A 25,104-nucleotide genomic window follows, 5' to 3' on the forward strand; every position below is an offset into this window, starting at 1 on the left:
ATCTTATGTCTGCTGTGCAGCAAAGTAATGTCTCAAAGTATTGACATAGTTGTGATATTGCACATGAAACATGAGGGCTACAGTGAAGGGGTGAACCATGAGGTCTACTAAATTGTGATGCATATGCATCTTATTGAAATGCATTATGTTGTTGTGATATGCTAATGTTGATTGAAATGGGTTTTTCAATGTGGCAAACAATCATAAACTAGAAGGAAAAAGGAAGTGGCAGGGCTGCCACTTTCGGAATAAAATTAAAACACTTGTCATTGGCATTTTATATATAACCTTCCAAATAATTTCTCATTGACATTTCGTGGGGCCTTCAGTAAGAGCAAAAGTGCCACATGTGGCCCAAGTCAACAAGGGGGAGCCAATGTGCCATTGTTATACAAAGTGATTAAACTCTATAGTCTTTAGTGTGTTATGGATAGCTTTGCACTTATAAAATCATCAAGAGCCTTCCCTCCCTTGGTGCCATTGTTTTCTCAGGCTGCTTAGTGTGGCCCAGAGTTTAATTTTACTTTCACACTGCACCACACTCAACTCATCCAGGTACACCTAAAGAGCAACCTAAGACCCCTCTGTGCCCCCCTAAAATCAATATCTGGATGTCTCCTTACGAGAGAAACAAACAGTGTAGTCGAACAAAACATAATAAAAAATGTTAGCAGACAAGTGCTCACTATAATGAATAAAATACAATAATTTAAACCTCTATGATGGTTTTTAAATATAAAAAAAAATCGAATGAGACTGACAAATATTTGGAGAATAAACAGTATAATAGAAATACTAAAGTGATATGGGGAGCAAAGGGTTCCGGTGTTGATTTTGGAAGAGTTATGACAGTTTTAAGGCTGTTTTGTTGTTCATAGTATTATTGTTTTAATGTGTTCTATGAACTATGGCTTCTATATCTTTATTTTTGTAATAATAGCATGTGATTACATTTTTACAATAAATTGATATATAATAAAACCATATGTGTTTTTCTGGTTTATTTTACACGATTCGGTTTCACGAGAGGAATGCGTAAAGGCGTATTCTGATGATGTCATAAGCAGGATGCGGTTCATTCAGAGTGAATAAAAGACTAGTAATTAGAGGAAAAACAAGCTGTGACTCTTAGTCAAACATTGTCAAAATGTTCCTTGAGTTGTAGGAATAAAAAGTGTTTAGTTTAAATCCAGTAGATTTAGGAAGGTGTTGCTGGCACAATGCACACAGAAGAGACATTCTCGCTCATTCATCCGCCAATCAAAGCTCTCCAGGCTGATATAAACACTGAGAAATGTCCCCCGATCCGAGCTGGGGAACAAAGACCGGACTGTAGTGGGGTGAAGCCCGCTGTTGTTTTCAGCAGTAACAACCCCCAACCCCTCCAGATACCCCCCGCCCCATCCCTGTTAGTGCGCGCCCGTGTGTGTGTGTGCGTGCGTGCGCGCGTGTGTGTGTGCATCGCATCCTCCATACCAAGAGATCAGCTCACTCATTCGCCACATGTCGCCGGATTTAATCACATAATTGCCTCGGATCGGAGGAAGAAGGAGAAGAGCCGGAGCCGCGCAACTTCCCCCAGGTGAGTGAGGGTCTGATCGACCCGGTGCACGAGCAGGTTGGGGTTTTTTTTGTTTGTTTTTTTGTTTTGTTTTTTTGGCTTCACGCATCTCCAGCTTTTTGTTATTCTCCGAGCAGGCGTCGCTGCGTGGCCGTGCAGGTTGATTGAGCCCGTCTCAGAACACCCAGAACGTGTTTTTATTCCGATGTGGAGTCTCTTGATATCATATTTATCCTCCCTGTTGGATCCTGTGTGAGAATGTTCTGGAAACAACCTGCCTGAGGGGCTTTTATTGGCTGTTAATTATTCAGGCTTCATCATGGCATGGACAGAATGTACCACTAAACAGGCAGCTTTCCTCTTTTTTTTTTTTTTTTGTACTTTTTTGTTTTTTTATAAGTTTAAAGTGTGTGTTGGAGTTGACGTGCCTCTCATGCTGATGCAGAGGATCAACACACACACACACACACACACACACACACACACACACACACACACACACACACACACACACACACACACACACGCAGTCACAGTGCTCTGGTTTCACAGGGAGTCTGCTTTTGGCCTTTTGTCTGTCTCTTTTCACAGCTTCCCCCTTCCTTCGTCTGAGTCCAGGAGCCGAGCTGACACCCTCCTGATTAAAACCTCCCAACAAGTCTGCTCACACTCATCTCACTGCTAATGAATGAGGAGCCTGAGCTGCTGAATTATTTAGGCTACATATTTATGTCTTGTCATCCACCAGTCATGCTTTCAGGCCGGCTGTCGTCTGTGCCAGCGGGATGACAGATGTGTGTGCTGCATCACCGCTGACATGACACCTGAAAGGAGGAAAAGCTTCGACAGCCAACTTCTTGAAGCATGTTACTTCCCCCCCCAAATAAGCTTTGGAAACTAGATGAATTACAGCCACTCCTGTGATGACGATGTTGTTAACTTCTTGCCCCTTGTGTGTGAAAATGTAGATTTTGCCCTCAAGTCATTGGGATAAATCATATAAAAAGACATGGTCCACCACAAAAACACTTTTCCTTTTAGATATGATACGATACTGCTTACCACTATGGGGGTCTGCAGCATAAATCATCATGGCTCAATAGAGAGTAAACAGGTTTTGTTTGGCTTTTGAGGTCAGGTCATAGGCATAAATCACAGGGAAACTGATAGTTGTAACCACACCCACCCATTTATCATCCCGCTGGACCGCTCCAAAATCACTTGAGAGAAAAACTGCATTTATGACTGACTGGCCACCTGTCCGGGGGACAGTACATCCTGCCTTCACTCGTAGTCAGCTGCAGCTTAAAGTTGGATGATTAGCAATCAGCAGGATTTGGGAACTGGAAACTTCTCCCCTGTGACGACTGATTCAATAATCCCCAATGACATGGTGGCCATTTGGGACTTGCATGGAAAACGTTCTTGGTCAAATCAGGGAAAACACGATGGAGAAGTGCTTTGCACGATTGGCTCAAGAAAAGGCTGACTTGATTCTGGGCAGTGACCCGTCGTCGTCGAGGTTGCATGTTCTGCCTATGATTGTGTTTGTTTTTGTCTCCTGACCTTTGGACCGACAAACTGTTCTTCCTGTACCCAACTCTTCCCTCAGAGGAGACTCCATCTCTAGTGATCCATCCATCCCTCTACACCCCCCCCCCCCCCCCCCCCCCTCCAAATTGATCTCCTGAGGCGTTTGTTTCACTTATTTGTTGTAATGAAGATCATAAATCTACAAACACATAACTTGTTTCAGAGATTTCATATGATCCAACTGATGTGAAAGCTTGAGATATCAATTTTGGTAATCTTCTAACCATTTGAAGCTCGTGAGTGGATCTTAATGGATCGGATGAGTAGCAAAAGGATTTAACTCAAGTGTTGTGCTCTTCACAGTCAGCTTATCACAACCCAAGTGAACATGGCCGAAGAGTGCTATAAAGACTTTGGATGTATTGGAGGAAAGATTAGTGAACAATGTTGTTCAGCCCAGCCTGCGATGGACTGGATGACTTGTCCACACAACATCCCACTGTGAGCTCACACACTTGGTTCTTCTGTCTGAAGTGAAACTTCATTCCGTTGTTATCGTACAGTGCTTCGTGAAGCCTCATCCTGTAGCCCTGCGGTCAGGTCCTGAGATGCCCTCCATCCCCTCCTCGCGCCACTATATTTAGACCGACAGCATGAGGCGCAGACTGCAATGTGGGATGGAGCCCGTGGGATTTGCTCCGACACACACTCCTCATCTCATCAGTCTTTGTCAAACATCGGCCCGACGAGCATTAACACCGAGAGGCTGCTGACGACACCGACATCACAGCCTCTCGTGTCTGTGTTAATGTGATAAGTGGGGGTTTAGTGTGGGCGTCCAGCCGGCTGAGGAACCTTGCCTTGTCGTCCTTTTTGTTTGCACTGGGTGTCACAACCAGGAGCCTGCTAATGATACACGGATCTCATCGTGCGGCTCGGAAATGATAATTGGCTTTCTGTCGAGGTGCGACGGTTGATCTCTGAAACGACTCCGCGAAGCCGCTCAGTACAGAGGGATCCTGTGGTGGATGTCAACCGAGTGCAACGCTGATATAATGATGCAGGATGAGCCGAGCCGATGCACGCTGGGAGGGGATTATTATTGACATCATATTGCAACAACCTCCGTCTGGGTCTGAGAAGTTAATATATTTCTTACAGGTTTCAACTGGGTTTTTCTTTTCCACATGGGTTTTTGATTTGATATAGGAGACTGCAAAATGCAAAAGCTGTTTCATTAATCCTTTTTCTCGCTCTTCTTTTTATCCAGCTCGAGGCTGGAAAGCTTGACAAAGTAGAACCTGGAGCCGTCTCCGGTCCATCACAGTGTTAACTGATAGAGGCTGACAATCCACACATTCACACCTCTGAATCAATCAACTCGCTCTAATGATTATGCTTACGGTCTGTGGAGGACGAGAAAAAAACCACACACGCACAAGCCTAACATGCAAACTCTGCACACAATTAAACCCTGAAATAATAAACAAGCGCCTTCCAGTTATGATGCAACAAAACTACACCACCTACTACACCACCACGTGGCTCTGCAGCAACAATCGGCTTTCATGATGAAAAATATTTAGAATAAAGGCGCAGCGTCCCATTCGCACCCACAGAAGACATGTTTTCAATGCAATGTCCTGATGAGCCGCCGCGCCGCATGTTTTATGTGTCCCTGCTCTAACATATCGTATTCACCAGAGCGGGCCGTCGTAAAGCTCTGCAGAAGCCTGATAACAAGCTTTTCATCTGAATGAGGTTTATTAGAGCAGGGAGACGTATAAACACGGTGGGCGGTGCACTCCAGGGCCAGGGCAGTACCAACAGAGCTGGCAAACACCAGAATGTTCCAACTTTGACTTTGGCCTGATTAGGAATGGACATTATATTTATTGTCTTATCAGTCAATATTGCTTTATCTTGTTTTATTCCACACGCGACTAGATTATGTCTGTAGCTCATTTAATAGTTATTGGCGCATGTGTGTTTGCGCTATTCTAATTTCATGCTTTCAGTATATTTCTAGATGAAATTTTGTGATTATTATCAGGAGGAATACATTTTCTGTTCTGAAAATTATTGGCAAATGAGAATATAATATGACTGGAGATTTTGGTGAGGTGTAATATCTATTTATCAATAATTATGCAATCCAAAAAGCAGGAAAACAACCCAAGCAAACAGCTTATATTAAGAATTACCTACCTGTGGAAGCTTAAGTGAAGCTATTGAAGAAATAGCCAAGACACATCCACAGAATATCTGCGCTTTGTTCGCTCATATGTTGTAAAACAACCTTTGTTTCAGTACATTCAATAACTGTGTGCATGCATGCCTAAAAGATCTGCTTTGAAAGGAATCGCCACATGTTCTCCTGATAATTCTAAAACAACTGACCACAAACATGTCAGTCTTTAAACTACGTCCTGAACCACGGTGCCAGCAGTCATTATGATATTCTCTCTACGATAGTTCACCTTCACGTGTAACTGCTGGCTTTAGATGTTACTCCAGTACTCAGGCATATTGTGAAATGACTTCGATATCCTCACAATTATATTTAGACTTCTACTGTAGACTGAGTGGGCTAATGGCTCTTGATGTGATGGCTGCCATTTTGGAAAAACAAATGTCTTTGTGGACGTCCAACAAAAAGGCATGAATGTAAGAAGGCACAGGCATCTACTGCTGGAAACACCACAAGCAACTGTACTATATTAGGACTTTATGTATCTATGAGGAGTTTCGGATGCTCTCCCTGTCCACGTGTGGGTTTGGTTTCCAGACTCGGTGGGAGAGAGTGTCTTGAAAATATATCGCCACAATATTGACATTCAGGAATTTTCATATCGCAAAAGATTGACTGAAATGCCCCAAATCGTTCCTCATGTCAAGATATTTGGCCAATCAGATTTAAATTGTACCGACAACAGACGATATTTGTTTTTTCTTTTTGCCATTATTTCATCTTTGAAGGCAGCAGACCGGTTGTTTGGGTTTGAACGAGAGAGTTATCATCCACCAATCATAAGACTTCCACATGATATACTTTAGCTTTTGTTCATTGCAAGTCCTCCTGAAATCCTCTAGAAACTTATCGCACGTTTAACAAGTTAAAGATAATGTGCAGCCGTAGTTTGAGGTTAATTGATATCTTCTCTCTCTTCACCTTCACCGCAGAGTATCGCTGCTTCTCTCCTGCCTGAGCTCCAGTCTGAACCCCCCCCTCCGCCCCTCACCGACCCTTCTGCCATGCAGGAGGTGTAGCCCTCCTCCCTCTTCTTCTTTGAGCACTACTGGAGGAATCCACCCCGAAAAAAGAGGAAGAAAAAACTATTAAAAACTCCAACCTGTGACGAGCTGAGATGTCAGACCCGGACCCCTCCTCGCCAGCAGACGCCCCGCTGCCCCTCGCCTCCCCACGCACCCCCCTGCAGCTCTCCTTCCCCTTCCTGAGGGAGGGCAGTCGGGTGTGGGAGCGGGAGAGGAAGCCGCCGCAGCCTCGAGAGCTGCCCAGCCCTCTGCCTACCAAACGCACCCGCACATACTCGGCGTGAGCTCCACTCGTCTTCTTCTCTACTCCAAATGTTTCACCTCTTTGAGGTTAATCAGAGTATTTCTCACGCACCGTTCTCGTCTCTCCTTCTCTTTCTCTGCAGGACAGTGCGAGCCAAATCGGGTCCCGTATTTAAAGGGGTGTGTAAAAACTTCTCCAGGTCTCAGGGTCATGGATTCCTACGTCCTTCTCATGGAGGAGAGGACATCTTTGTCCACATCTCTGAGTAAGTGAATTTATCCAGTTTATCACTTTTTTTTTTTTTTTTGATTTTGGAATGTGCTAGAATTCAAATATGAAGGATCACAGTGGAACATTCAGGGGATTTATCGAAAGCTTCTCTCCTGAGGTAGCTTCAAAGAATTTCACTTTTTAATTCACCTGACCACACAAAAGTTTGAATTTGGATTCAGATCATTGATATTGTTAATTTTAAGTGGCCACTATAAAAGATAAACTATTTTCTGGTTTTAAGAGAAATCCAAAAGATTGTTCTCTGTCCTTATATAAAGTTAACACAGTGTCCCAACGCTTTTGGAGTGTGGATTGTATTTGCTAACATGAGCATGATGTACTGTAGATCCTGTTGCATTGCTCAAAATCTGCACAACGTTCAGTGCAATTTGTGTAAAACTAAAACTTACGATGGGCTTTTTTTTTTTTTTTTTTTAACAACCGAGAGCTTACAAACTAATTAAAAATTCATAAAGGAATCAAAACAGCAGCAGAAAAGACTAATGCAGAAGATCTGCTGCAGGAAAACTGTGGCTCAGATCCTCAGAATTTACTTGAAATATAATTCAGTTCAATAAATGTGCAAAAAATGTGACTATGTTTAATCTATGTTGTTTTGGTTTGTTAGTAGATTTTTGGTCCCTGATGCTTTCAGGCTATAATATATTGAATTTGAGTTCTTTGAATCTTGGTGATTTACGTGACATTAGAAATGTATCTCCAAATGTTTCACTATATAGTTGCACATGGGCAGAAATATAATGGCTCATGCAGATACTTTAAAACGGCAGCAGGATGTCTGCAGGTTACATGGGAGCAGCAGTCAGAAACGAAGTAAAGAAAGCAAAATAAATCTTTTTTTTCTTTCCTTTTACTTGGGCTAAAAGTCAGTGACGCTTTATAGTTGCTGATATATAGACTCCATCATAATCTGCCATTTAACTTTTACACTTTGTTTGGATCAAAACTAGCCCATTTTTAAATTGACAACAGTAAAAATAAACAAAACCCACAATAATTCCCCAGAATTAAAAACAACAACATAACTATTTACAGGTTGTTATACTTTTGATCCAAGTTGTTCATGTCAAATATGAAGTGACTCGATTAAGACGGATTGATCCATCGATGCAAGTCAAAGTAAGGAAATTGGTGGGTGTGATGCTCAAACCTGACAATTGGGTGTCATGTTTGATGCTATATTTCAAAGAGGACAAAATAAGTGACAAAACCAAGGAGATACACTGAACCTGCTCTTTAAAACAATTAAAATCTTGGCCTGGGTCGGAAATAAGCATGTCTGCGTTAAAGAAGGTCCTGCAAAATCACGTGAAAATATAGAAAAGTTCTCTTTACCTTTTGTATTTTCCATCTTTGTTTGTCCTGGACAGCATCGAGGGGGAATACGTGCCTATGGAAGGAGACGAGGTCACGTACAAGGTGTGTCCGATCCCCCCCAAGAACCAGAAGATCCAGGCGGTGGATGTGGTGATCACCCACCTCAATCCAGGCACCAAGCACGAGACCTGGTCGGGGCAGATCATCAGCTCCTAGAGCCGCGGTGGCCGACAAGGATCTGGATTTAATTTGAGGTTTTTTGATTTCGGGGTGCATCGGACGGGATCAGGGGTGAGGTCGAGAGATCGGATCTTGGTGAAAGTTTTTGGCTTGAAGTTGCTGTAATGAGTCGGACGTCTGAAGGTTAGGGTTGGGAATCAAGCTTTGAATGTATAATTTTGAATGTTTTCCCTTGGAGGGGATGGTTTCATGGTTGGATTAGGATTATTATTTTTTTTAGGTTGAAGGGTTAGAAGTTTGGTCTGGGAAGTCGGGATTCAGCATTTTTACTTTGGTCAGGTGGCTGTCAGAAAAGTCTCGTCGGGGTGGAGCCGACGTCGGTGAATCAGAGGCGGAAATGCATTTTGAGCAAATTCCAAACAAATTAGCCATATTGACTCTCCGTGCCGGAGAGTTCGAGGTTTATCGAATCAGGGCTGGATATTTACTGCCACTTTCTTCATCGTTCTATAAATTAATAGACAATTCATCATCTTCTGAAGAAGATTAAAAACCATGATTCTTAGCTCTACAGTGTCTGAGTTTACAACAAGTGGAGGTGGCTTTTCACAAGCAGAACGAGGAGTGTCGTTTACATCGCTGTTTCCGGCAGACTCTGCCTAATGTCAGAGGAACAGCTGCCTTCATGAAGTCGCAGCTTTACCAAGGTTGTTCGATGTGCCACTAAATGTTATCGAACCAGTGGAGTTGTCAGTAGCTTTTTAACGGAATGCGCATCCACTTTGCTCTGAATGCCTTTCGGCCTCTCGGGATGTCGAAAACCTCTCATATTCGGAACGATTTTCTTTCTTGATCTCGTAGCACTACGGTATTTTATGTAGAAAAGCAGTATTATTGTAGCCAGGTCCTATGACGGTCCTACGTTTTGGTGGTAGAGACAGTTAGATTGGATGTTTGCGTGAGAGCCAGGCCGGAGGGTTTGGAGGGCGAGGGGCAGAGGATGGAGTGAAACTCTGTAGATGCAGCTGGATTTGAAACGATATGAAGGACATGCAAGGAGCAGAGTGAAGATCAAAATCTTAATCTGCAGGTGAAGCTCAAAGGAATGCTTTTGCATTTTGGGAAATACGCTGATTTGACTTATTGTTAGGAGTTAGACTGTGCGGGGAAGATTACACAGCCTTACTGCTCTGTGAGAACACGAGTGTATTCCTAAAAATGCTTAACTATTTCTTTAAATCATTAATGAATCAGAGAAGATCCGTTAATTTTCTCTACACTCTTGATAAATGACTTGCTCGTCTTCAATAGAAATTGATGAAAATGAGTGAAAATGAGAATCTCACCATATCACAATTTGAGGAGGAGGAGGAGGGTTTGGTTGAAAAGAAATGAAGACATGAACTGCTGACTTTTAGATAGAAAGTTTCAGAGATCACGGCAAATGACTGTGAAATAAAAGAAAAATAAACAAAAGCTTCCTGATTGAAGTTTTCAAAGGAACTATTTATTTATTGACTTATTTATTTTCATTTGTAACTATGACAACATCAGGTGTTTGGTAATGAAAAAAAAAAAAAAAAAAGCAGCGTTTCTAAGTATTTGTGCAAATCCTAGCTTGTTGAGAACAACAGTCTCACTCTAATGATACTACCCTGTCAGAATCCCTTCGCTACTGACAAAACAAACAAACAAAAACAACCCTTTCCAAACACAACTTTCTAATTTCTACATAATCCTTTGTCTAATTTTTTTTAAAAACCGGCGCGTGACGTTCAAAATAACAAGCTGTGTTGTTGTTTTGGGAATCGGAATGTTCTGTAGCGTTTGTGGTAATACTTTGTGTAGGAAGTGTTTTCGTCATGCAGTAACGCAGCCGCAGCCTTCAGAGAGACGTCGTCAGGTCTAATATGCATCTTTTGATTTCCGTCCACGGGCGTGTCTCAACATCACGGGAGCACACGGCGCCGGATTGGCTTCTTTACTGCGGGAGAAACCATTCTGAGTGTGTTCACAAGCACTTTTATTTATACTTTTTTTTTTTTTTTTTTCCTTAAGTCACTGTGACACTTGTCCTTTCATGTAATAAAAAGTTTAATAAAACTCAATACTGCATTCACAGAGCGATGATTTAATTCTTCTTTTTTTCATAGGGGCAAAAAAGTAGGCCGGTTTATTTTAAGAGCCGTCGTCACTTTGAAAAAGTTTTGTCTTGGAGCTTTGCCCTGGTTTCTCTTACAGCCGTGTGTGCTCTCGAAAGGTTTTTAATTTTCATGTGTTTTAAGATATCACTGTTTCTTAACTTGTGGGACGCAGCTATTTACCTTCTATTTCAAAATCTTGTTGCACCATTTTTCTTGCCTATAGTCTTTGTTTTCTTATTTTTATTCTATTTTGGGTGATGTATTTTGTCTATATTTTTAATTTGAAGGGATTTACGTCTACACTGTAGGAGGGCAAATGAGATGAAACTTCGATTCCACTGTATGTACAGCAGAATTGACATTAATGCTCACTCTGACATAAGAAAGACAAAAACACCCAAAAAGGTGTCTGGTGCAGTGAGCTGTTGGCGTGTAAAAGGATGAAGCCATAAAAAACTAAAGTGGTATTTCAATTTTGAAGCTCATTTGAATAGAGATCAAGTTTATTCCACATTTGTGCATGAAGTTAAAAGCTTTAATCAAAAGGCAGTTAATTAATCATAAAAGGGAATATCCATCTTTACCCATCGTTTGCGCCTGATTCAAACTGAATAAGTCATAAAGAAAAAGTAGAATGTATTTGATTTATTTTGCCATTAAAAGTCTCAACCAGTAGAGAAACACTGCTTCAGAGTGGATGTGAGCTCATGCCCCGAGCCTCACACACAGTACTTAGTTTGCTTTATTTATTAGTTTGCAATGATGTCCTTCACCTCCACCTTCGACTGACTATTTTGGCGTCAGAGAAAATGTTCCAGACTTCTACAGACACAAACACGGCTTGAAACACGGAAGATGAGAGTCCAGCCTCGGCCCTCAAGGTGCAATGAAACTGCTGAGTTGGACTGTCTGCAGGAAGAGGGCACTTAGTTTTCCTCTCTGGAAGATGGAAAAGCTTTTTATGCATCAAGGTTTGGACCTGCTTTATGAGAGACAACTTTCCCCGTCAGGCCACAAAGCTCCTGAACAATGGCTAAAAACATGAGTCGAGCTTGGCTTTGTCTTTTCCGTGGGGAAAAACTCTTTGTGATTGAAGTTTCCCCATCCTGCTTCAGAGGTGCTTCCCCAAACACTCCTGGTTGTAATGAGATGGGCCTTCTTCAAACTCTAGTCTCATTCACTGGGTGTGTGGGAGTAGATTGACCCCTGGCGTAGAGGGGTAGTGAAGTAGATGGTCCCCCAGGAACAGGACAATATGAGCCTGAAACACCGGGGTTTCTAAATGTCTTCGATCTTAACAACCTCTGAGGACTGAGTGCTCCCCAGTGGCGCCAATCGTTGGAGAAGAGGACGAGATACAGCAGGCGTCATTCAATGAGGTAATATAAGCCTGGCTTTGTTTTGTTCTGACCACTAGATGTCAGTAATGAGCTGATGATGTTCACTCTTACGGACACGCTGAAGACTTACAGGCACAGAGACCCATGCAAGTGTGAGGAATTCACAACTAGATCAAGAAGAAATGTCAAATACAGTGAAGATGTCATAGAAAGTGAAATCAATATAATAAAATATGAAGAGGGCAAACAGAGCAAAGAGAAATTAGTGGACTTTGGTCACATCCATTTGTTTAGTTTTCCACATATGACGTTTTATATTGAGCCATATCTGTCAAACTTGATAACTCGGAGCCAATACATCATCCTGTAGTATAGAGTTAGATGAATAGATAGATAGATAGATAGATAGATAGATAGATAGATAGATAGATAGATAGATATAGATTTTTTAATTTGAATGGAAATTCAAGAATTCAAGAAGTCTTCTGAGTCTAGGCTGTTGATCCTCTTCAGTCTCTGTAAACTTATTTCATACAGTCCTGCAAAGAGATAAATGGAGCATAAGTACAATGGAAAATATATATTCTTCCCTTTTTGCTTCTGAAGAGTCACATTTTTATTGGGTTTTCACAAGGTGCCCCACTGCCTCCCTTATTTTCTGAGGAGAAATGCTAAAATTCTGACACACTTTATGACTCTGAAACACACATTTGTAGAAATGAATTTGTTGTAAGTGTAATGAAAATGAATTAAGATGAATCAGAATCAGGTGATAAACTAGGCAAAGCCAGAAGCACTGAATCAACTGAGTGGACTGAGATATTATCTGAATTTTACGGCTCAACCAACCTTTGCTCCTTTTTTTTTTTTGGTGCTGTTGCCGTTGTGACTGAGGAAAATTATAAGGTGTGTTTCTATTATGCGCCTGATTGTCTAACTGAGGTTTACAAGAGAACACACACTCTTACACAGCTTCTGCTATGGGCCTTGGTGTGTTAATGTTTGTTTGCTAACAAAAACAGAATAGGCTTCGGAGAGATTTTAACTCAAAGGAATGATGAAAACATATCAAACAAGATACTTCTTTTAATCAACAATGAATCGAAGACAGGTTGTCCCCAAATTGGGGTTAAACAGAATGTAATTATAAAAATAACATTTGAATCCTATATTTTATAGGAATCCCCCCTTATACCACTGTTCTAAAGTGTAAACAGTTGCTCACTAACAGACAAGCTGAATGTAACAATAAAGATAAGAAAGTAGATGAATTAAACCTTTAAGATAAGAACAGAGAAAGAACATTTCTTTACATAAAAGGCCTGATACAAAGGGACTTTCATTATCAGTGTTTTAATGATTATCTGTACACATACCATTGTAGACATTAGGCCTGATAATGTGAGTTTGAGGCTGCAGGAAGTTAATAATAGGAGTGTGTGGAGCTTTATGGCCTCTTATCTTCAGGTCGCAGCGTCTCGTTTACATTACACCTTCAAGAAGTCAAGTATGCATTAATGCAGAAATTTCTGCTCTTTTGGGTTCATCTTAAGTTCAACGGTTTTTATGTTTCACCAAAGAATGCATTATTTAGTTATTTCCATAATGTCAGACAGAACTCTTTTAAAATGTCTTGTTGTGTGACTAACGTGCAGCCGTGTGTTTGTGTGAGTGAGCTGACCTTGGTACCACAGTCCTGTGAAGGTTATATGGCCCGCCTCTGTGTCTTTAGAGGTTGTATATTAACATGTTGGTGTGGAGAGTACAGGTGAGCTGCTGCTCAGAGAGGAAGTGTGAGTCTGGAAAGCAGCCAGAGACCAGAGCACGAAGAAGTTTACCTTTCGAAGAGGCTTTGCCGGGTCAGGTTCACTTTCATTCCTGGGCCCGGAGGCTCATGAGGAAGATTTCAGAGTGTTTCTGCCTGTCATGGACTCTCTTTAACAGCTGGTAGATACACACTTCAGAGATGGGAAGGGGTCCAGGCGACTGGTGCTGGTGTCTGTGCATAATGGGGATTCTTGTTGCTCGGTGCTGCGGCAGCAGACAGTGTCTGGATGGGACTACGATCAATGTGATTCTGCTGGAGGATGACAAGTCTCCCTGGAGCCTCAAGTATGTGCGAGGAGAAATACTGAACGCTATAGAGAAAGATGCAGCGATCAATGAAGACCAAGGTAAAACATAAAAATAATACTAATAAAGTCAAACAAATAAGATTAACATTGCTGATATTGCGTCTAACAAGTGAAGCAACGACTAACAATAGATAAGATATTATTTGGCCAGTGCAATGTTATCAAGGATAGAGCATTATAATAGAAACTAAAGGAGAAGCGCCGTGTATTTTAATCTCAGATTGACCTTTAGTCTGCATGATAAAGATATTTTTTAAGCCTCTATTGTTTTTGAGACCGTTGGTGGTGCAAAAATGTGCTAATTTTCTCAGTTTGTCAGTAACTGTAGATTTGTTGTTGTTGTTGTTAACACCAACTTTACAGGTTGAGCTGCCCTGTTCACTTGTGTTTGATTCTATTGGAAAGCAAACGCTAAGTTATTGCTAACACCTCGTTAAAGTTTTTTTGAATACAGGGTTTGTTAAATTACCGCAAGCTGAGATGAGACTGTAATAACTGTTCCTAGACAGATTCTAGTCTAGGAACTAGACTTCCTCTCAAACATCTTACTCTGTGAAATATGGCTTTGTATCCAGGGTGATTCAACATGTGGCCAAAAAGCAAGGCTAATGTGTCCCCTGTTTTTATTTTTCCAACAAAGACCTGAAGTTTAATCTCACTGCCGACTTCAATGGCTACAACACGTCCTACTATCACAGTGGAGGCTGCCAGTCCTGTGAGGGATTGGAGATGCTCAACAAGTTGATCGTAAGTGTCAACAATGTCAACATAAAGCCAATTGTTATGAAACCTTCTGGTGCAAAATACTGTGAAATGTCCAAAAGACTTCTCCCATTACTGTTGCATCATGCATGCATTTACAAACTCAGCCTAACGGCATGGCTTTGAGGCTAATGATAGTTTGTGTGTTAGTATATTTTCTACTCTCTTACAATGTAATGCGTTATCAACAAAGCTTGCCTAATATGCCCCGAAGTGTCTCAGGCATCTGTATTTTATCATATTTATTCAGTCAAGGGACTTTGTGCACTGGGTGTAAATTGTGAAGTTCATGATGCTTTGTCATTATTCACGCACACTTTAGTAATCAAACACAAGAAACATTACTTTATGATGCGTAGAATCTTCTGCATTTCTGCAATTTGACTGCATACTTCTCTGCAGGACCACCAAAAGCTGGGATGTGCTGTGCTTGGGCTCACGTGCACCAAGTCTACTTACGACATCGTTGAGTGAGAGCTTGCTTTTTAAAAAAAAAAAAAAAGTCATATCTGCATATACATTGTCAGATATGATAAAGCGGTTCACATTCATTCTGTTCTGTCAGTGGGAAGAAAGGCATGGCGCTCAGCACACCCATCATCTCGGCAGGGAGCTTCGGGGTCACCTGCGACTACGCTCTCAACCTGCAGCGCCTCCTGCCACCCACACGCAAGATCATCGACTTCTTCGTGCACTTCTGGACGTATGAGAACCTGATCAAACCCACGTGGGAGACAGCCTATGTTTACAAAAAAGACAAAAACACAGAGGACTGCTTTTGGTGAGAACAGACAAACAAGAAATGATACAGACAATCATTACCGTCATACCATCATATAGCTTGTTTTAAGTACTGTAAAACCTCTTGATCTGGACCTTTTTATTTTAATTTTGTAATTTCCTTTCTCCAGGTACATGAATGGACTTGATAGAGGCAAATTTTCAAACCGTTTCAAAGTACTTTTGCTTCACAAACCCCACGAACTGAGAGACACTCTCGCATCGCCCAACAGGACCAGCAACCGTGAGTGTGTTTGTGCTTGCTCTGTTTATTACCGTGTTTGTCATTAACTGCGTATAAATCAACCAGGCTCAGCCCTCTGCAAGTATGCTGCTGGTATTGTGGTCACTTCCTCAGCTGGCTCACCAAGATTTTAAGATTTTTGTTTTCTGTGTTTTTTACAGCAATGGTACACACAGATAAACGGTCAATGCATACACTCTTCACATCAATTCACCCCAAGTTGAATTATAAGAGAGCTAAAGAAGAGGTTAGCTGGCTCAGCTGGGGGGCCACGTGCCAAATATTAACAACTCTGAATTTTAAAAAGGTTAAAAATGAAATTGTTTACATGTAAATGTTCTGCACATTAGCTTTTAACTTTCCTTTGAACGCTTTTGATCACATGCGGACAAACACACAATATTTTCTGTATTTATTATCTTGTGGATGAATTGTAGAAATAAATGAATATCTAATCAAATGTTTCACAACAAAATGAAGCAGCACTATGCTTTGATATGACTGTCTGCTTTAGTTTAACCTTCAGAGGTTGATCACCACAAATCGCATCCTAAACACCTCAACCATGTAATACAGACCACGAGGGCATGCAGTCCTGTGGAAATGTACCCATAAACAAGGACATTTAAGTTTTGTCATTAACTTTGAAGGTCAAAGGGAGGACTATAAATGGAAATCAGACTTGAGATTGAACGCACTCCCAGGTCACCTTAGTTAAAGATGCGTTTCCTTGTTTGTCAGTGTTTGTTAAATCCAGCTTCTTTGTTTGCAGTGTTCATTATGTGTGGATCACCAGTCGACCTGCTGGAGGCCAAAAATGGCTCCCGAGAGGCAGACAGAAGTGATATCATCTTTGTCCTTATTGACCTATACAAGTTAGTGGTTTCTATCTTGTTTTATGTACTTTTATACGACGAAATGCATTTTTCTTAGATTTCTCACGTTTGTCGACACGAACTCATTGGAGGAAAGCAAAGACTTTGTATGCTTTGAAGTTTTAAAAAATGTGATTTGGAAATGTCCAAAACTAAAAAAAAAAAAGGGAAGTCTTCCCTGACCTGGGAAGCCACAGCTCTGTAAAAACACCTTTCCTCCTTCTCCTCTTCCTCACAGTGATGAATACCACACCAGCTCAGTGGCCCTGCCGGAGATGAAGAACGTATTGGTGCTGACGATGCCCAACACCAGAAACTACACCATCAAAAAAGACAACAAGGTGGCGAAGGAAACAGGACAATTACAATAAACATTCCCTCTTGATTTGTCTTTACTTTAAAGGACCTACTTCATCCGTCCACTGACTATAAAGTGATTCTCAGTCTCGTCCCTTTTGTTCTGCAGATGAACGACTACGTAGCTGCGTACCACGATTCAGTGCTCCTGATTGGCATTGTCATGAGGGAAATCGCTGCTAAAAACCACTCAGAGATGTCACAGATGGAGTTTGTGAATGTGAAGTACTTCAGAAACAGATCGTTTCTTGGTAAGAAATGACAGTGATGTTGTGAACAGAAACGCTGCACAGGGTATTATTGGTCATTTGTGCATTGTTAATACGAACTGGTATGCAGGCAGGTGTTCGTGTTTAAGATTACTGGTAGGCTTTATTACAAGGCAAACACATTGACACCGGAAAAATGAGTCCAAACATGCCAGGCCAGATATCATTGATTTAATCAAAGCACAATGGTAATAAATCAAGAAAAGGATCCATTAAATCAGACATGTTTGGCATTTTTAAACCCAAACCCCAAAGTTTTTTGCATTTCCAAAGTACAGTTCCACTACCAGGGACTTTTTTGATGATGGACCGTGTGAGGAGGAGCAGATGTAAGCTGTCAGCTGCTGACATGTTTCACAGTATAAACTGAGGAGGCGATACAGCCTGGAGACTGGCTTTTATTTTGGAATCACAGCGAGATTCAGAGCTATTGATTTTCTTTTTATTGTGCATCCATTAGTGTTTTAATCCTATAGTGCTATTAAAGCATCTTTCAAGATTTGCATCACTCATGAGATCTTTATAAGCCGTTTTTATGTACTGAAATTTGTCGGAAAGTGTGAAAATGACAAAGATCACTCACATTTCACAAGGATTTCTGGGAAAAACTGAGTACACACTACAAAGTCCTCCAATCTGACAAAATGATGGCAAAAAGAGAGGCTAAACGTGACTCGCTAGATGCTTTGGATGTATGTTTGGAAGCTGCCACTTCCCTCATGAAGGGGTAATGAACAATGTGTGAACCAATGAAATGAAAAGTGTCAGGAGTAGAGCAGAAGAATAAACAGTCACGTGAAAATGCAAGATATCCATGTGATTCTGCTCAGGAACTGCAGGGTACTATAAGCTGGACCAGCACGGCGACAGGGACGTCAACTTCTCCATAATCTACACCACCATCGACAACAAGGTGCTTGTTTTACCTTTCTTCTCTCAATATGTGGAGGAGCAGAGGAGAAATGTGAAAAAACAATGACTTCCTGTTGAAATGTGTGATTTTGTCACTAGTACAAGACGTTATACAGTTTTGACACGGAGTTCAACTCAACCACACTGGAGGAGACGGATCCTTCCTTTGTCTGGGGGAACAGGCTTCCTGAATCCAAACCAATCGAAAGTGAGAGTGAAGACACACACACACACACACACACACACACACACACACACACACACACACACACACACACACACACACACACACACACACACACACACACACACACACACACACACACACACACACACACACACACACACACAGATTCGGCAGATTCACATCATTTTCTATGTGGAAGCTCAGGTTGTGTTTTAATCCAGTTGAATGCATTGACACTGACGTGAAGCAGCGTTTTGTTTTTTCCCCCGGAAGTTACTGAAGACCACAACATTATCGTCATCGTGCTGGCTGTCACTGTGGTTGTTGTGGCCACCATCGCCTTTATTTTTTATAGGTAGGTTAAATCACACGTGACAGAAGAATTGGTGGTGAAGGTCTATTTAAACAAGGAAGAGAACCAAAACAGGCCAAAAAACACCTCAACGTTTCTCTCTAAAATTGCCACTCTACAAACGCTCAAATGAAAGTCATTCCTGAAGCAAATAAACACTTATGCAGACTAAACGAATATGTAATTTAATGTGTTGCTTTTATCTGTAAATTGCTCCTATAATTCTCACACACTGTTCCTTTAAATGAAGGGCTGAGCTCAGCTCAAAACAAAGTCAACAGAAGTCAATTCATGTTTGCTCTCACCTGCAGTGTCACTGTGAATCACTACTAAATGTTTGCTTCAGCTTCAAAACAAATATAGTGTTCAAACACAAGCTAACGACATTAACCTAGTTAGAATAGAAAATTCGCTATGCTTGAATCATTCAGTGATTATTCATTGGACTGGATCATCATCCAGCTTTGAGAGACTTTTTTGACCATCGTTGAACTTGATGACAATAGATTGAAACAACTTTTATTTATGACATTGACTCAATAAAGCTTCTTTGACCAAGTCAACAACCCTACATGTGCAGGTTTTAGATCAAATTATTGAACAAGTGGATATAATAAAATAACAAGTCCCGATATATTCACTGTTTATGCAGAAATGTAAAGACGTTATGTGTGTATATGTATGTAAAGCTGAATGTATGTATGCAAATATACCCATATATTTTGATATAGCTAAACATAGTTGATTGGTAATGATAAAAATCGATTCTTTTTTAGATAATAACTATCAATAATTTCATGTTATGAACAACATGTACATTATAGAAAATATACTTTATCATAATAATATCATATATTATGACAAAATAGTAGTTATTCATGGATATTTTGTAAGAAAAAATTATGATTGGATGTTGGATATCAATATAACAGCGTAAACATGTTTAAGTTCATAATAATGTGGAAACTAAGATATTGATGATCAATCAGTTGTACCTGTCATTAGTATATGATATATTGTTGTTTGTTCCATTGTATCTTTTACTTTATGACTATTGTGGAAGTGAGTTTGTTTGTTTTTTTTAATTATCTTTCCCATGTTTGAATTAAGACACTATTAAAATGCTTTGTTGTGCAGACAGAACAAAAGAGACAGACGGTTCAGGAAGCGCTGGTCCCACATAAACTCAGATCTCATCACGCTGGTGGAGAACAGCGAGCACAATGTCATCTCCCTCAAGGTAAGTGACGCTTCACTTCTCACACTATTCCTCTCATTCTCTCGACTCTCGACCAAACAGCTAAAACTATTTTTTCTGGACTTAATCAGATTGAAGATGAGAAGAAAAAAGGAAAGTTCAAGATCCGGCGTGCAAACTATGATAAGAAGGTAAATTTATAAAACGTCATCAAAACTAGTGAATAAGTATTTTCCCCTTCATGAAATATTTGATCTAATATTTTGCTGGAATTTGTTCAGATTGTCATTTTGAAGGAGCTGAAGAACTCTGATGGGAACTTCAATGAGGACCAGAAGATCGAGCTCAATGCGGTGAGATGTGTTGGGTGCTCCCGTAGAGCTGATCTTTACACTTTGTCAGCTGAGAGAACCAGTACGCAACAATATCTGTCGCTTCTCTGCAGCTCCTCCAAATCGACTATTACAACCTCACCAAGTTCTACGGCACGGTGAAGTTTGATGACGGTGTTTTTGGAGTGTTTGAGTATGGAGAGCGGGGCTCCCTCAAGGTACGTATGGCTCACACACATTCCACCCCCCCCGGATGTTTTTGAAATGTCTTTATTTATATAGCTGAATTTTATTTGAGCATGAAAATAAGACAACACAATAACACGCTCAATTGTTCACACTTCATACAAAATGTAGTATGAATATAAACATAATGTGTATATTAGATCCATACAGATGTCATATTATATACACAAGCCTACCTAGGAGTAGAAACTTATTCTAATATGTGGATGGAAAATAAACTAAAAATAGGACATAATGTGATGCAGAGCAAACCCACAGAAGTGGCATCTTTCTACCGTTTTTTTCAGTACGTGCTGAATGACAAGGTGTCATACCCAGAGGAGACCTTCATGGACTGGGAGTTCAAGATCTCTGTTATGTACGACATCGCCAAGGTGAGACGGATGGCCTCTGACTGGCTGCTGGGAAACATAACTGTGCAGCTCAGGCGTTATATTTTACGTGGGGTGTGATATAATGAGGTGCTGCCATGGATGAGCTGCTTAGCCTGTGACTCACTGCTCTGGGAATGATGTACAGCCTTGTGTATGAGCCAGGAAGGAGCCATATGAGGTCTATCAGTGGGGATTTGTGGCGGTTGCAGCTGCCAGTATTTGACACTAGAGGTCATCAAACATCATAGATGATGTACTTCCAGGCTGACTGTAAATCTCTTCACTCCCACTGGTGACAGTGTGTGTCTGCTCCTCTCTGATGTGTGTGTCCTCTGCACAGGGCATGTCTTACCTCCACGCCAGCGACATTCAGGTGCACGGTCGCCTCAAGTCCACCAACTGTGTGGTGGACAACCGCATGGTGGTGAAGATCACCGACTTTGGCTGCAACGCCTTCCTCAGCCCCGGCCAAGGTGAAACCTCAGCCGCGGCGTCTCTACATCTCAGACCTCCATACGAATGCCATTGTCATTGTTCTCGTTTCCCTGCGCTTCGCCCCTCTCAGACTTGTGGACCGCTCCGGAGCATCTCAGAAAAATGGGCACCTCCCAGAAAGGAGACGTGTACAGCTTTGCCATCATCGCCCAGGAGATTGTCCTCAGGAAGTGTACCTTCTACACCGAGGCCTGCTCCCACCGAGCAGGTGGCAAACACCCACTCAAACACAATCCCAGAAAAATAAGCCGTCATCTCCAGAGCAACAGTTTTTGCTTCAAGATTCTCACAATCACACTGTGTTACTTTGGGCTTCCAAACAGAAAAGCTGTCCAGGGTCATTGCGTTCTATTTCAGACCTGATCTGAACTTCGACGCAGATTCAGAGAACGAATTAGAGGTTCGAGCCAGTTCTGATTTTAAGTGATTTAGTTTGTGGGTGATATGTCCTTGAAGCTTGTGCGGTCTGTGTTAGGTGAACATGTTGATAAAGAGCTGCTGGGATGAGGACCCGGAGAAAAGACCTGACTTTAAGAAGGTGGAGAACTTCCTTGGAAAAATCATCAGGTAATCATGAACTTCTGGGATGTTTTTGCTTATTTCAACAGATGGAACTAAACATTTGCACTGTGGAATTTCCTCTCTGTAAACCGTTCAGTAAAATCCACAACCAGGACAATGAGAGCTATCTGGACAACATGATCAGACGGCTACAGATGTACTCCAAGAACCTGGAGCACCTGGTGGAGGAGCGGACAGTCCTGTACAAAGCCGAGAGAGATCGAGCCGACTACCTCAACTACATGCTGCTGCCCGGGTCTGTTCATGCTTAACGCAGGAATCAACCGTTTTAGAACCAGACTCTCGTCAGGAGTTGTTTTGTGTTCAGCAGTAAAACAGGAGCATTATCCAAAAGCATGAGCTGGTACTATTCCAGAGTCCAGAGAGCAGACTGCTGTAATCTCTATAAATAGATATCTGCATAGGAATGAGGAATCTGAAGGCAACAAGAAATATTTCTGGTATAGAAAATGTTTCGAGGTTCTACTTTTAGGTCTGAGCAAACATGACTGAAAGCAGCTTAAAGCTTAAAACATTGTTCTGCGTGTCTGGCCCAAAGAGTAGAGGGATTTAATATGTTTCATACTAGAACCAAGTCTCAGTAGCTTATCACATTGTATCTGTGTCTGGTCCCTCTGTGTGAAGTCCGGTGGTTAAAAGCCTCAAGGAGACCGGCGTGGTGGAGCCCGAGCTGTACGACGAAGTGACGATATATTTCAGTGATATAGTGGGCTTCACCACCCTGTGCCAGTACAGCACGCCGATGGAGGTCGTCGACATGCTCAACGACATCTACAAGGGCTTCGACGCCATCGTCGACCACCACGACGTGTACAAGGTACCGATCTAGAATAAGCCCAGCGGTTGATCAGACAAACGTGACACACGCTGCACAGACTGCTGATATCATCCTCAGGTGGAGACCATAGGTGACGCCTACATGGTAACCTCTGGCCTACCAAAGAGAAATGGCAACAGGCATGCGGTGGATATCTGCCGCATGGCGCTGGACATCTTGGCCTTTATGGGAACCTTTCAGCTCAGACACCTGCCTGGTATCCCTGTGTGGATACGCATTGGTGTACACTCAGGTAAGGGTGCCAGGGTGCTCCTCGTCATGGAGTGCTCGGATGAGCTGTACACCCAATGTCTGTCTGACACATTAGGGAAAATCTTTCAATATGTGTGCGTATTGTGTGTGCGTGCAGGTCCCTGTGCAGCTGGTGTGGTGGGGATGAAGATGCCCAGATACTGTTTGTTTGGAGACACGGTCAACACGGCGTCTCGTATGGAGTCCACGGGACACCGTGAGCACACAAACACACGCAACAAGCAAACCGATTTACGCCGACATTTCCTGTTGCCGCCGCCTCTGTTGTGCTTCTTTTGCATTAGCGTCCTCCTACGGTGCAATTTCTAGAGCTACAAATCACCCTGATCGAATAAAGCGACCACCAGATGAGCTCCACGGTTCTGTCTTTAATGTCTTCTTGTGTCCATCAGCTCTACGGATCCACGTCAGCGAGCCTACGATAGAGATCCTGCAGAGGACGGACTGCAAGTTTGAGTATGAGATGAGAGGAGAGACATACCTGAAGGTGAAGATCGACCGCTGCTTTCAATCTACAAAAGATTTCCGTCAGAGTGACTGTTTGGAAATATGAGATCTTCAACTACTACCCTGCTTTTTGTGTCTTCCTTTTAGCTGGTGCAGTCATTTCCCCATCTCTACGTTCACATCTGCTAAAATTTATATTTTCATGTTAATTGAGGACAGATTCTATTTGAAGCTGTTGAAGGTGTGTCTTATATGATCGTATGGTATGTGTGTTTAGTGACCCGGATGGTACATGTATGTTTTCCCAGGGGAAAGGCACTGAGACAACATACTGGTTGACAGGTGAAACCGGCGAAGACTACGACCTTCCTACTCCACCCACAACGTGAGCAAACAATCGAACTGCAAACATCCGACTCCTCCTTTACGGCTCGGTTCCTGACTGACATTCACAGAAGCTCATCCAGCTGCTTTGCTCACCTCAGTGACGTTCAAAGCGTGGGGTGGGCCTCCTCTGTGGGGTGCCTTTAGCTCGAGAATGATTGCAGCAGGAAAAATCTGGGCGTAAATCTGGGGAAAGGATGCTTTTCCCCTGAGTTTTTTCTTTGCATAAATAAGTGGATGTTAAAAGGAGTCATTATTTTACTTAAATGTACATGTTTTACATCAAATTAGAATGATAAAATAAGCTCTGATAGTAGCAGACTTTATAGAAAAAAAAAGGTATCTAACTTGAGAGTGATTTTGGTTTTGTTTACAATAACATTTTACAACATAATGAATTTGACCAGAAGTCCATTGATAATTCTATTTAGACTTCATTTTAAACCCTGGTTGTCTTCTTCTCCAGGGAGAACTTCCAGCGGCTCCAGCAGGACCTGGCCCAGATGATCCTGTCGTGTCTGGAGCGTCGCTCTCGAGGCTCTGTACGGAGGAAGAAACCGCTCTCCAGTCAGAGCGAGGAGGACGAGAAGGAACTGGAGTCCGAGGTGGAATCTGAAGACAGCCCTCCTGAGTATCTGCATCTGGCCACTGTGGACAACACGCTCAGCACCTTCCTGTGAACCCTGTCGCCCATAGGTTATTGCACTATTAGATAAGAACAGGAGCAAAGGTGGCAAGACTTAGTTTTGCCTCAGAGTTTTATACAGGAAATATTTGCTATTCACCAAAATCTATGTATATAATTTCCATCAGATTGATCTGAAATGACAGGATACTGATGCTTCTGGTGACGCTTATTGAATCTGGGGTTCAAAATAAGCACTTAGGCGTAGCTTGGAAAGTTGAGAAACTGGAACAAATCCTTTTAGCTATAAAGTTAGGGGCATAAATATTCCAGAATAAACCCAAATATTGCTTTTAGTCTGATAAATATTAATACTGTATCATTTACAGTGGTCCATTGATATACATATATATATCCACTGCTTGGTTATAATATTAGTTTTGAGACTGTATATTAATGAATATTACTAGTAAAATAGAAAAAAAAAAGACAATGTACATCTTAAACCAAAAAAACATTTTTCTTTATTTTCTTTTGACATTGTGACATTCATTTACATTAAATTATAT

General features: G+C 41.7%; 2 protein-coding genes across 2 annotated transcripts; both read left to right on the plus strand.

Annotated features, from left to right (window-relative positions):
• Positions 1 to 1,440: 1,440 nt before the first annotated feature.
• Positions 1,441 to 10,525, plus strand: csdc2a (cold shock domain containing C2, RNA binding a). The gene is made up of 4 exons (XM_080477103.1): positions 1,441 to 1,582; positions 6,278 to 6,650; positions 6,757 to 6,879; positions 8,279 to 10,525. The coding sequence occupies exons 2-4, from the start codon at positions 6,463 to 6,465 to the stop codon at positions 8,439 to 8,441; spliced, it is 474 nt and encodes a 157-aa protein (XP_080333229.1). The 5' UTR covers positions 1,441 to 1,582; positions 6,278 to 6,462; the 3' UTR covers positions 8,442 to 10,525.
• A 3,122-nt stretch (positions 10,526 to 13,647) lies between these two features.
• gucy2cb (guanylate cyclase 2Cb) lies at positions 13,648 to 25,104 on the plus strand. Its single transcript, XM_080472393.1, has 27 exons — positions 13,648 to 14,063; positions 14,665 to 14,771; positions 15,189 to 15,256; positions 15,352 to 15,567; positions 15,698 to 15,810; positions 16,583 to 16,685; positions 16,924 to 17,026; positions 17,152 to 17,293; positions 18,142 to 18,224; positions 18,323 to 18,431; positions 18,684 to 18,765; positions 19,900 to 20,002; positions 20,092 to 20,151; positions 20,242 to 20,313; positions 20,406 to 20,510; positions 20,826 to 20,912; positions 21,253 to 21,385; positions 21,478 to 21,615; positions 21,731 to 21,807; positions 21,883 to 21,974; positions 22,066 to 22,224; positions 22,614 to 22,806; positions 22,885 to 23,059; positions 23,177 to 23,275; positions 23,472 to 23,566; positions 23,835 to 23,911; positions 24,377 to 25,104. The coding sequence occupies exons 1-27, from the start codon at positions 13,856 to 13,858 to the stop codon at positions 24,588 to 24,590; spliced, it is 3,213 nt and encodes a 1,070-aa protein (XP_080328519.1). The 5' UTR covers positions 13,648 to 13,855; the 3' UTR covers positions 24,591 to 25,104.

Source organism: Lipophrys pholis, assembly GCF_963383615.2.
Source record: "Lipophrys pholis genome assembly, chromosome: 1".
NCBI classification, from domain to species: Eukaryota; Metazoa; Chordata; class Actinopteri; order Blenniiformes; family Blenniidae; genus Lipophrys; species Lipophrys pholis.